The sequence below is a fragment of the Morus notabilis genome, unplaced genomic scaffold (assembly GCF_000414095.1).
Source record: "Morus notabilis unplaced genomic scaffold, ASM41409v2 Scaffold67, whole genome shotgun sequence".
Classification (NCBI taxonomy): Eukaryota; Viridiplantae; Streptophyta; class Magnoliopsida; order Rosales; family Moraceae; genus Morus; species Morus notabilis.
The window spans coordinates 643,391-656,676 of record NW_010360010.1 but is presented as its reverse complement, the minus strand read 5'-3'; the positions used below and the strand labels follow the sequence as shown (position 1 = coordinate 656,676).

Genomic DNA, 13,286 nt, shown 5'->3' with positions numbered 1-13,286 from the left:
TCAATTTTTAAAACGTAACACCTATTCTCTCAAACAATGAAATTTTAACAAAAAAATACCCCTTCTGTTAAGATTTCTAACGGAAATTATACATGTCATATAAGCAATAGTTGTTATTAATAAATTAGTGCACAATTATTATTTTACCCACACATTTTAATTTTCACTCTAATTTTCATGTAATATAATAAAATATTAAAAAACCAAAGCTTCATACTATTTTAAACTTAAATTCAATTAATAGTGAATGTTTCATAATTAAAAATTCAAATTTAAATTAGTTTTGAACTTGAATTAAATTTTAACCCTTGAAGTTAGCGAAATACCTTTAAATATGTACCACAAACTAATTATTTGTCAATTTCCGTTTCAAACAATAACAAAAGTGATTATTTTTGTTAATATTTTAACATTCGGGAGGAATGAGTATAACGTTTTAAGGCTCGTTTATTTCATGCGTTTTAATTCATATTTTTGATTTTACTACAATATTTTTTTCTTATAAAAAATTTAAATTTCAAATGTTAAAATTAAAAATCACTAATTTAAACGCACCCTTAATGATCAGATAGTCAGAGTGTTATAAGAACTATAATTTACATGTAATTTTTGTAATTAATCATTATTATTATTAAATTACTCTTATTTATTATCATTTTTTTCAGAGTAAACTAATCAATTCATTAGAATAAACATGTTAAAAAACAATTAGAATAAAACAAATCATAATCAATATACAGTTACAAAAATTAAATAATGAAGTTATCTACAACAAATTAAAATAATAGTAGGTTGTTTGATTGGGAGATTCTACCCCGATTCGAATTATGATTCATGATTCACTATAATATTTTCTCTTATAAAAAATACACATAAATAAAAAATAATTATAATTTTATGATTTTAATACATGAATCAAACGTCTCTAAAAGTAAAACAAATCCCTTTAAGTTAAAATAAAAAAATAAATAAAAAGTTAAAAGACCATAATAAAAAAAAATTAATTGGGGGAAAGGCGAAGGCAGGTTCCCTCTTTTTCTGGTCACATGCTGCACTTCCCATTTTGGACCATCTCAGGCTCACCCCCTCTCTCCGACTTTTCTTTTCATTTCCATCTTTACGTTCTTATCTTTGTCTTCACCAAAAGTAAAATAAAAATAAAAAATAAAACAAAAACTACGACAGGCTTTTGTAGTTTGTTCATTTCGTCCCATAAAACTTCGTTTGAGACTCCATAGTTTGCTTGGGATGGAGGGGTTTAGTTGTTGTTTTCTCGTATTCGTTTCTTGATTCTGCTTTTGACCCTTTTTTATTTTTAATCCCATTCATTTTTTGATAACTGTTTTTTTCTTTGATTTTTTTAATTAAAAATTATAAGATTTAGGGGTTTCAAACGCCCACATGCATGTTCTTTCTTGGGGTTTGTCTGATCTGGATTGGATCACAAGGCTCGGTCCTTTACTTAGTTCCTTTTCGACTTCCGAATGAGATGGAAATCTAGAGAGAGAAACACAGAGAGATAAATATTATAGAGAGAGAAAGAGAGAGTTTTCTTGGTTTGGTGGGGTTGAGTGCCTGAGTTTGCAATCTTGGTCTCTCAAGGAAGAAGGAGAAAGAGAAGAAAAGAAAAGAAGATAGAAAGGTTAGATTTCCTCGTCTCTTGGATTCTTGCCTTGGGCCCACCCAATATACTTTTCTTCTTTCTCGTGCTTCCAATTTGTTTGTCAAACTGTCTTTTTTTTTTTTTTGGTTTTTCATAACATGCCCTCGTTTCCTTTGGGTGTAATCTGAATTGGGTCTGTTTTTGTTTCTCAGAAAGAGAGAGATTACTAGGGAATTTCTCGAATTTGGGGTCAATTCTGAACTGGGTTTTTTTGTTCTACTTCATGGTGTTATTGAATTCCAAATTGGGTTATTGATTCTCTCTCAAAAAACAAAACTGAAAAAAAAAATATTGCACATTGAACTGTGGGTCTGTTTGAATTCTTATATAATATAATATACTCCTGAGAATGGCTGGCATTGACGTTTCAAAGTATGCTCATAGCCCTGTTCATAAGGCCATAGCCACAAGGGATTATGCCACTCTCAGGAGGATATTGGCGGGTCTGCCTCGCCTTTGTAACCCATCTGAGATTCGCAATGAAAACATTTCTTTGGCCGAGGAAGAGAAGGCTGAGACCATATCCGCTGCTATTGATCGCCGGGATGTCCCGAATCGCGACACGCCTCTTCACTTGGCTGTCAAGCTTGGCGACCATACGGCCACGGAGATGCTTATGATTGCTGGGGCGGACTGGAGCTTGCAGAACGAGAGTGGTTGGAGTGCGCTTCAGGAAGCCATTTGCAATAGAGAAGAAGCTATTGCCATGATTATAGTTAGGCATTACCAGCCATTGGCATGGGCAAAATGGTGTAGGAGATTGCCTAGGTTGGTTGGGACAATGAGAAGGATGAGGGACTTTTACATGGAAATTACATTTCATTTTGAGAGTTCTGTGATTCCTTTCATTTCTAGGATTGCCCCTTCGGATACTTACAAGATTTGGAAGAGGGGTGCGAATTTGAGGGCAGATATGACTTTGGCGGGTTTTGATGGGTTTAGAATTCAGCGTTCGGATCAGAGTATTCTTTTCCTTGGTGACGGGTCGGAGGATGAGAAATGCCCTCCCGGGTCATTGTGCATGATATCGCACAAGGATAAGGAGGTAATGAATGCTTTGGATGGTGCGGGTTCTCCAGCAACCGAAGAAGAGGTTAAGCAAGAAGTGGTTGCAATGTCCCAGACTAACATATTTAGGCCCGGGATTGATGTGACTCAGGCGGTTCTCTTGCCTCAGTTGACTTGGAGGCGGCAGGAGAAGACGGAAATGGTCGGATCATGGAAGGCTAAAGTGTATGATATGCATAATGTGGTGGTGAGTATAAAGTCGAGGAGGGTCCCGGGGGCTATGACAGATGATGAGTTCTTTTCATCTTGCAATGACAATGAACCAGAAAGTGAGGAGATTGATGATATCTTGACCGAGGATGAGAAGAGACAACTTGAAGCTGCGCTTAAATTGGATACGGCAGATATGGCTGTAGAGAATGGTGATGGAATTATTGGGCATCGACATAGCTGCTATGAGCAGAGGGAGATTCCCATAGAAGATGTCAATGGTTGTAGAAATGGGGAGACTAAGCAAGAAAAGAAAGGTTGGTTTAGTGGATGGAGGAAAAAAGATACTAAGACAGAAGGGCCGAAGAAAATAGCCCCGCCTAGAAATTCTCTATGTGTAGAGGAGAAGGTGAGTGATCTGCTTGGGGAATCTCCGAGTAGAAATCAGATCAAACCAGGAAGACATTCTGTGGAGATTGTGAGGACAGATGGGCACCGAAGAGGAAGGGATACTAGAGCTTCTTCTTCTACAAGTTCCGAGAACAGAAATCGCCACAAGGACGGGGGTCGTGAAAATGAGTATAAGAAAGGATTAAGGCCTGTTCTTTGGCTTTCTCCAAACTTTCCACTGCAGACAGAGGAACTCTTGCCATTGCTTGATATTCTAGCAAACAAGGTCAAGGCGATCCGTCGTTTGAGGGAACTTCTTACAACAAAACTTCCTATGGGAACCTTCCCTGTCAAGGTATGTTGCGTGTTTGCTATTGTTCATTCTATCAATTAATTTAACATGAATGTCGAACTCTCTGAGCTGTGTATATCCTTGTACTGTTTCTAGATGTGCTAGTTTTGTTGTAAGTCAATCGAATTTAGAATCTACTGGATGTTTGTTTTTGTTACTGGGAACAACTTTCAAAATGCGATATTTTTCCCCTCAAGACGAAAAAGTCTAGGTGGGTAATGAGCCAGTGTAATTTTGCTACGCAACCTATAAAATAGCAAATTAATTGAATTGCACACTTAAAGAGTTCAAAAGTTTATTTTTGGGACGATATGAGGAGCTATAGAATTTTATGTAAGGTCATTTGTTCAACCATAAGTGTTTGTATATAGTATATTGAACGTCGGACTAATTTACAATTTCTAACCTTCTCCTTTTTTATTCTGGTATCTTTTCCTAGATTCCTTTGTGCATATACATTATATGCATGATTGGTCTTGTCATATCATTGTAGTTTATGAAAGTTTTGTTGGTCTGTGATATTTTAGGTAGGCTAATTAAACAATTCTTCATCTGACTGCCCCAGTTGGGTATTTATATTATCAACTTATTCTTACGCCACATATTTTCTGCTAACAGTTATTCAAATTTAGTACTTACACATGCTGAGATTGAGAACTTTAATATTTCTCTAGTAAATCCTTTTAGAATTAATCTCGAGTAAATGAGCTTCAATTTGTCTTGGCCCATATGTTGACAATTACAATCGCTGGATTTTTGGAGCAAGTTAGAGATTTTCTACTTGTCATAGTTTTTCGTCATACTTGACAGTTGATACTGTACTTCATACCTTTATGTTGACGCCTAAATTGAATCCCAATGTTGGCCGACCAATTAGTACCAACTTGTTGAAGACCAACAAGCAGATTTATTCTATTAGAAACATAAATGCTAGAAGATTTGCTTTCTTAGGAGTCTTTCCAGATGTTTGAGCATATCCTTGTCAACCATTAGTAGAGCATTACTCACATTACAGTTTTTTCCTTAACAAACTAGGCTTTTGGATTGTGTACCATCTTTCCTTTTTTTTCTCTTTTTTTTTTTTTTTTTGGTTAAGTTTCTTCCTATTGGAGAATTTTCATTATGCTAGTAGTTATTACTGCTGTTAGCATTATTGGTTTATTTTGTCCTTTGTTCTGCTTTCCCATGCTCTCTACGTATCTTCTATAACAATAGCTAGCATTCGTGTTCAGGTTGCTATCCCCGTGGTTCCTACTATCAGAGTAATCGTGACTTTCACGAAGTTCGAAGAATTAGCACCGTTGGATGAATTCGCAACACCCCCGTCAAGCCCTTCTGCTGCTGGCAGAGAGAGTCCAGCAGTGACGCAGTCGTCTTCTAGTTCGTCATGGTTTCAGTGGATAAAAGCCCCTTACCACCGCTCTAGCTCGTTCACCAGTATTTCTAGCAGTAGGATAGAAACTATTCAAGACCCGTTTGCGATTCCCTCAGATTACACTTGGATTACAGCCGAAGCAAAGAAGAAGAAGATGCAGGAGAAGAACAAGTCAAAGAAAGGGAAAAGTCAAAACCAATGAGGCCATGGTTGGAATTGAGGCCAGACTGTGTAATAGATTAGAGGATTAAAGTTCACTTGATGAACTTCCTCGGATACCAAGTAGGAAATAGTGTTTTATTAATTCATGGATTGTGATTACAGTAAGAAGGAAAAAGAAAAAAAAAAGAAACATGTTTGAGCTATGCTTCTATAGAGAAGTAAATGATCCTTCTTTTCAAATTAAAACGTAGTAAAATCATTGTGGGGTTGGGAACATGAAAAAGAAAAAAAGTTTATATGATGATTCTTGCAACAAATTAAAATGCTTTGCTGGAATGCTCAGGCTTCATATACAGTTTGTTCAGTTATTTCAGTTCTTGCATGTGCTTATGTTTGACTGAATGAAAAAACTAAATTCGTATTTTTTTTCCATTTTCTTTTTCCCTTCTTTTTCTTGTTTAAAAGAAAAGTATATGGTTTGCTATGATTTTATACTGATTTATTATTTATATCATTCTAAATAATTAGGTGTAATTATAGCCTTTTAGTGGAGTGGTATTTTTTTTCCTTTTCTTTGGTCTTGTTTTTGCTACTCTCTGGAACGAAAACCAAAAAATTATGAAAGAGTGTTCTCACAAGTTTTATCTTATATAGAAGAAATATGGGCCAATAAATCACATCAAATAATCTTAAGTCTCATTCACATCGCAGATTTGAGTTTTCAATTTAAGCTGAGATGTGACATTTTTTTGAGTCTTTTACTGTAGCAGAAAAAATTAGATGTGACATTTTATGGGAAATTTTAACTGTAAAAACCTAATACTAAAAACTCAAATCGGTGAAATGAACGAGGCCTTAGAGCGAACTATCTTCTGTAAAAGAAAGACATTGGTTCAAAAAATTGAATTTGAATTATTTCTGGTACCTTTTAAATTACTAATAAAATGATCTTGCAGCACGTTTGTATTGAAGTAAAAGGGTTAATAATGGTTAAAGGTGACATACTAAGATAATTTTAGGAGAGAAGGTATCCTCGCATAATAATATAAATCTCTCACCAAATGAATTGCTCATATACCTCGTCTATTGTAGTGGGATTAACTCAAATCTCAAATAATCGGTGGTTCTTGCAGCTATTCTAAACATGTGCTATAAAAGAAGTGAATTTTAATGGTAAATATATTTAACTAAGATATTCATATTTATAAATCAATGGCAATACCAGTATATTCATATTTATACTGCTCACATTTGTAGATTCTAAATTTTTTTGTTTGTATTTCAAAATGATAAGTGTCGTTTTATTAGCGTCCCAAATGTTTGTTTGTACTTGAGAGCCAGAGACCGAAAACATAGTCACGATCTTAAATAAATACCCTAATTTTGGTTGCTATGGATATTGTGCCAATTCCATAAGAAAATAATCTGGTTGACTGGTTGTTTTCCTGGAGAGTCGTAAGAATGGACCACTTCTGCAATAAATCATTATCCAAGTACCATATAGTTATTGGAGTGGTACCTTTCTCTTCTTATAATCCGATTAGAATAAGGGAGGAGAATCGGGGGCGGGGCGGGTATGTTCTTCCCACCCCTATACTCTACTCTTATTTTGTTCCTCGTACCTGCCTCCATAATCATTTAATTTTAGACATGATTTGAGTCAGGAATTTTTCACTGAGAAAATTGTCTCCATACTCTACCCATTTACTTATTAAAAAAATATAAAAAAAAATTCTCGTTACGTTATAAAACTCAAAGCAAACATCATTAAATTAATTATAAAATTAGCAACATCTCATAATTATAAACCAAAAATAAAATTATTATACATCAATTTTAAGAATTTTAAAGTATAATATATATAAAATAAAAGTACATATATTCAGGTAGGGGCAGGGACGGGGAAGGGGAAGGAGAAGCTTCCCCCACCCCCGCCCCATCCCCGAGTCGGGGGTTAATTCTAACCCTCATTCCTACCCCCACCTTCATATAGTGTTCTCTATACTTGTCTTATTAAAAGTAGGTACCCGCGAGTATCCATACCCTCTGGTAAAGTTCTCATCCTTAATTAGAATATCTTGTAGTTCAACAAAATATCATTTGGAATCTTAAGGTCGTTTTTAAAAAAACATAAAATGTCGTTTATATCCTTTTAGTCTAAACACACTTATGTAATTCAAAAAGTATTTTTTAAAAAGTAAAATGCTAAAAGAAATAGAAAGATTTTCATGCCCCTCTCTCGTTGTTCCTCTTTTATTATGTTTTTAGGCTGAAAGGACACACATAGATTTTATGTCGAAAAAACAACGTTAAGATAACAAGATGATATTTTTAACATAATAGAGCACCCTAACATGAATATTATTAGAATATGGAGGTGCCAATATGATGAAGTCGAAAAATTTAGAGTACCAAAATGATAATTTGCCTATTCTTTCAAACAAATTTCTTGATTAAGGGGAACTCCAAGTAAATATTCTTTAATTAATTGAAGATTGCCCATTATTTTTTAATTTGCAGTTATAATAAGCTTTCATATGATTCCAATTTAGTCAAACGAGCAGGGTCAAAAACTTGAATAGGCATGGTTGGAAACATAGGCATAGTGCTCTGTGCTAGTTTAGTATGCATGAACAAACATCTCGAACTTTTCAAACTTGTTGTGTAGGAAAATGTGAATGATGCTTGGAAAAATGACAGTGTGACATGTGGCCTTGTTTTCCCTCAAAAGGCAACAACCCTCGGCGGTGGGGATTCCCTTTTCTTCTGCTGCAAAGGAAGCCCAACCTTTGACGTCGACTCCTCATGATGACGACAGGTTGTACCGACGACCTTATGACGGAAATCCTTCGGGAGGAAATCAATTGCCAAGAAACTAGGCTGAGCAAATAGAGACGGCGAGAGGAATGCCCTAAGAGGGAAAAGCCTGACATTGCAAGTTGCGTGCAGAAATGAGAGATGTCTGTAGTATAGGTATTAATTGCAAAACCTTAAACCACCCTACGGGGGACAGAAAAGGGTTACAGGTGCGCACAGAGCCGTAATGGGAGACTAATTGGCTGAGTGAACAGTTCGCAAAAGCGATTAGTGGGCTACGGTCTGGGCCTAGAAAGGCAGACCACTTGAGTGCTTCTGCCTACAAAGGAAACCCGCCCGACGAAGGAAGCTCGGCTATAAAAAGGGGGGACGCCTCATACAGGAAGGAGGTTGGTTTTTTCCCGAGAGAAGAGAATGAGAGCAACAATTGATGTAAATTGTAACAATCTCGAAAAGAATATTAAACTACAGTGGATGTAGCTCTTCATTAACAGAGTGAACCACTATAAATTTTGTGTTTTTCTACTTTAAAGCATATTTTTTATATTGCTCACCACTCAAAAAATACTACAAACACTTCACTCTGTAAACTAAGTATACGGTCAATATTAAGCCGGTAATCCAATGGGATACCTAGAGGTGACCCGGCCCATTTCTGTTGGCATTTCATCGTCAACGAAGGTTCATCCCAACTTGAAAAGGGTAACACGGAGTACAAAACCCAAAAATACTGGTCCTCTGGGCTCAACTTGGGAAGGACCCTACCGAATAAGAGAAGTGTTGCGTCCTGGCACCTACATTTTGGAAAGCCTCTCCGGCAAGAAGATTCAGCATCCATGGAATGTAGAACAGCTAAAGCTGTACTACCAATAATGTATGTAGTTTTTTAAACGCATCTTAGTTACATTTTTGGCAATTTAAATAAATTATGAGTTTTTAGAAATATTGTCCAAAAGTAAGAAGAATTCACCCCTCGAATAAACTTGTCTGCTTAAAAAACTAAGGTATATTAAACAGACAAGGGGGGCAGTAAGGGATCTACGGATCACTAAAGAAAAACTTAGAAAATTTTACGAAATTTTCTAAGGCGACGACCCCAAGGGGCAAAAGTAAACGCCGAATCTTCCAAGGAGGAGAGGCGAGGAAAAACTTAGAAAATTTTATGAAATTTTCTAAGGCAACGACCCCAAGGGGCAAAAGTAAACGCCGACTCTTCCAAGGAGGAGAGGCGAGGAAAAACTTAAAAAATTTTACGAAATTTTCTAAGGCAACGACCCCAAGGGGCAAAAGCTAACGCCGACTCTTCCAAGGAGGAGAGGCGAGCAAAAACTTAGAAAATTTTACGAAATTTTCTAAGGCGACGACCCTAAGGGGCAAAAGCTAAAGCTGACTCTTCCAAGGAGGAGGGGGAAGGAAAGCAATGAAGGCAATTATGTGAAAATCCCAAATATTATATATAAAAAAATAAATATGTCCCACATTACATAAAAATATATAAAAAAGGAAAGCTTTAGGCCTCGCCGCTGGCCACCGAGTTCTCGTTGTCACCAGGCGGGGAAGGATTGTCATCATCAGCAGGAGGAGGAGGAGCAACATAAAGGAAGCTCAAATCCCACTCAGGATGCTCTTGTTTTATCAGATCGACGATTTGTTGACAAGCAGAGTGAAAATCCTTGGTGCGGATGTCGATGAGCTCCGGAGAAGCCTTGAACTCCTCAATGATCTCTACACGCTTGGCGTCAAACATTGCTGTGGCCTCAGCTTTGGCTTCCTTCTTCCCCTCGGCTTTTCCTTCAGCAAAGCACCTCTCCACCGCCTCGGTAGCTTCGGCTGACTTCTTCTCAGAGATTTCTCCCCGCTTTGTGAGATCCGCAACCGCAGCAGTTAAATTGGTCAACTCTTTCTGAAGGTTTGACATCTTGGCCAATTCACCTTCCAAGCTCCTCAGTTGGGCCACGGCTACATCCCTCTCCTCGACGGCAGACGAGCACTTATTCTTGGCATCGTCAAGAAGAGAGTTAAGCTTGGCTTCCATGCTGTCCATCTCCTTATCACGTTCTTCAACCTTGACTAGATCAATAAGGTTGAGAATGGCAAGGACTAGGCCCTGAAAAATTAAAGGTCAGAAAGTAAAGATACAGAGGATGAAATCAACAAAAAGAAGAGGCAGCTCGATCGAGGCTTACATGGATTTGGAAGGAGATCTGCTTGCGCTGACGGTCAACCAGAGAAGATTGGGTGGCGGCAATCCAGTGCGGCTCGAGAAAAGACTCATATAGAGCCTGGAAGACGACGGAGAAGCGAGGGGGAAGTTTCAGCATAGCCCCAAGCTCGGCGTCATAAATATCCGAGACTTGGAAGTTGGAATCCATGATTTTTGCCCCCGGGATAAGCATGCGTTCATTCGTTGCCAGAGGAGCATCAGTAACATCAAGAATTGGGACCGTCGGCATCCAAGTTTTGGTCACCGGCGGCTTCTCTCTGCGCCTCCTTTTCAGTGCAGGAACCTCCTCCTCCGACGCCGAAGGGGCCCTCATGGTTTTCTTTTTTCTCGGCGCCTGGGAAGAAGAGCTGGCTTTCTCATTTCCTTTGGATGAAGGCTGTTGGCTTGGCAGAGGTTGCTGCCTTGGCTGAGGCGGCTGATTACCGGGAAGCTGAATCCTCAAAGACGCCATTTCTGTGCAAATGACGAGACAAAAATATAGTCGACGTTTGGATAGACCATGCCAGAATAAGAAAGGTGGCGAGCCAAGGGTTTACCTTCGTCACTTAGGTGAAACAACTCATGAACGCTGTTAAGATTAGTGGGGTCGGGAAGATCAAGAATCAACCCAGTATGTCGAAGGTTGGCCTCGGTCAAGAGGGTGTCAATGTGTCAATCGCTCGACGAATACGAAAAGGCCTCCTCAACCCTCGCCAACCTATTTCCAGTAAGCTTTGGCCGATCGTGGCTAACTGCAGATAAAAGAACTGTCTGCGTTAAAAAAAAGGAAGAAAGAGGAAGGAGAGAAATAGGGGGAGAAGAGAAGTTAAAACTCTTACCCATATTCCCAAACGACGCTTGCACCTTCCTTCGGCGGGGCAAGCGGTCATCGGGATGGAAGTAAAAAGGCCCTCGTATCATAAAAAACATGGGTTTCCACGACGACGAGGGTATACCCAGTTTAGTTTGCCAAATCTGGGCTGAGATCTCCCATGCCCACTCAAAAAGTACCACCCTTCACACTTTGCGATGTGGCATAACCTAAACTCGTCCAGCGACATATCTGTATCAAACCAGTGGCTCCACAAAATCCTGGCACCGGCGAAGCAATACCAAAAATTTAGCGCCAACTGAGCAGGGGAGATGTCATAGAAATGGCAATAGTCCTTTACAAAGGGGTGGACCGGTAGGGTCATTCCCGCTGTGACAGCCCTAGTATAAATAGGGAGGTATCCGGTCGGAGGCATGCTAGTCCTAAAATACATATCCAGAAGGAGGTATTCGAATCATCTCGCATCAATGCAGCCTTCTTTGATAGCCCGGATGATATCTTTATTCCGGACCCTCGACGCCACAACATCAGCCGTAAAGAACAGCCTGTCTGGGTCTCCACTTGTAGCAGCCAGGGGGGCGTCCACTAGTGAAGCAGCGACCCCACATACGCTGCCACCTATGAAAGGCCTCCTACTAATGTCTTCATCAATCATTCGGCAGACGCTGTCATAATCATCACTATAGTCGTCGCTTGGACCGGCCACATGTTCCTCAACTTCCCGTAATAGTGAGTCGCAGTCCGATGAGGAAGATGACCATGAAATCTCTGCCACAGAAGGGGAGTCTAGTCGTACAACAGACGGTTCCTCTCGACGGGTGTTTTTTGGGGCCATTATTCTGATAATTAAAAAAAAAAAGACAAGGAGCTAAGTCAAAATCCTAAGTCGAGAGGAAGGAGAAAATGGTGACCACTCTAAGCGACGACCATTCTAGACAAACGACTGCTGAAATGCTTCAACATAATGCCGACCATTCATATAAAAATGGTAACGATGAGCGCTTGTAACAACTAAGGTTCATCAGAATCTAGAAGCCAGAGACTTACATTCAACCAGAAATAAGAAAAAACTACCCTACGTGGGTCAAATAAAGCATAGTAAGTTACTATCATCCTCTACATTTCACATATCAACGCATACTTATGATTCACTGGGAAAGCCAGTAAAATCATCCAGCAACGCAAATAAGCAATGATTGAAGCTTACCGATGGGTCGGAGTCTGGTCGGAGTCTAGAAACCAATGAGCTTCACGATGCACCAAAGGAAGCAAGGAGCGCAAGTCAAAAATTCACGAGGAGAAATTCAGGCAGAGCAACGGTAGTTTTAAAAATTTGTTGGGAAGAATGGCTTCAGTTTGAAGAAATATTTAAAGGAAGACAGGCCCTCGACCCCTGACCGTCAGATGAAGCTCATGAAAATCCAATGGCAGGGGCAGTTTTCCCTGATCGAATGACAGCGAAACGAAGGTGAGAAGATGAAGGGATACGATCCGAGGGCTCATATTCGTCTTTTCAAAATAAAACCTTACGTCAGCATGGGGAAGCGACGACGCGACGGTTACGTTCCTCGAGGAAATCTGAAGCATCCAGGCCATCGTTGCAGATGGAGGCTCGGGATCAGGTTCCCACACCCGAAGCACGAAGGTACGACCGAACCTAAGCTTGAGGCTATCTAAAAGAAACCCTCAACCTGGGGGGCAGCTGTTGTGTGGGAAAATGTGGATGACGCGTGGAAAAACAACAGTGTGACACGTGGCCTTGCTTTCCCTCAAAAGGCAACAACCCTCGACAGTGGGGATTCCCTTTCCTTCTGCTGTAAAGGAAGCCCAACCTTCGACGTCGACTCCTCATGACGACGACAGGTCGTACTGACGACCTTACGACGGAAATCCTTCGGGAGGAAATCAATTGCCAAGAAACTAGGCTGAGCAAATAGAGACGGCGAGAGGAATTCCCCAAGAGGGAAAAGCCTGACATCGCAAGTTGCGTGCAGAAATGGGAGATGTCTTGTAACACCCTGAAGAATTAATTAAGATTAATTAAGGTAATTGAGATTATTAGTGTGCCTAATTTGATTTAATTAATTGAGTTTAAATAATTCCAAGGTATTTAAATTATTCACAGTAATTTATTTAATCCAGAAGTGTGTATGAGCGCATTTCTGGACTGTTATATTTTACACATGTCACTTTCTTCTATTTTTCTTTTCTTTTCTTTTTCTTTTTCCTTTCTTTTCCTTCCTTTTCTTTTTCTTTCCCGTGCGTTTCTCTCTC

The 13,286-nt window shown here is 39.2% G+C and overlaps 1 protein-coding gene across 1 annotated transcript; it reads left to right on the top strand.

The window, feature by feature from the left end:
• Nucleotides 1–1,114: 1,114 nt before the first annotated feature.
• Nucleotides 1,115–5,499, top strand: LOC21402853 (ankyrin repeat domain-containing protein 13C). Its single transcript, XM_010095598.2, has 3 exons — nt 1,115–1,642; nt 1,816–3,626; nt 4,856–5,499. Exons 2-3 carry the CDS (start codon nt 2,013–2,015, stop codon nt 5,198–5,200), a joined length of 1,959 nt encoding a protein of 652 aa, XP_010093900.1. The 5' UTR covers nt 1,115–1,642; nt 1,816–2,012; the 3' UTR covers nt 5,201–5,499.
• Nucleotides 5,500–13,286: the final 7,787 nt, after the last annotated feature.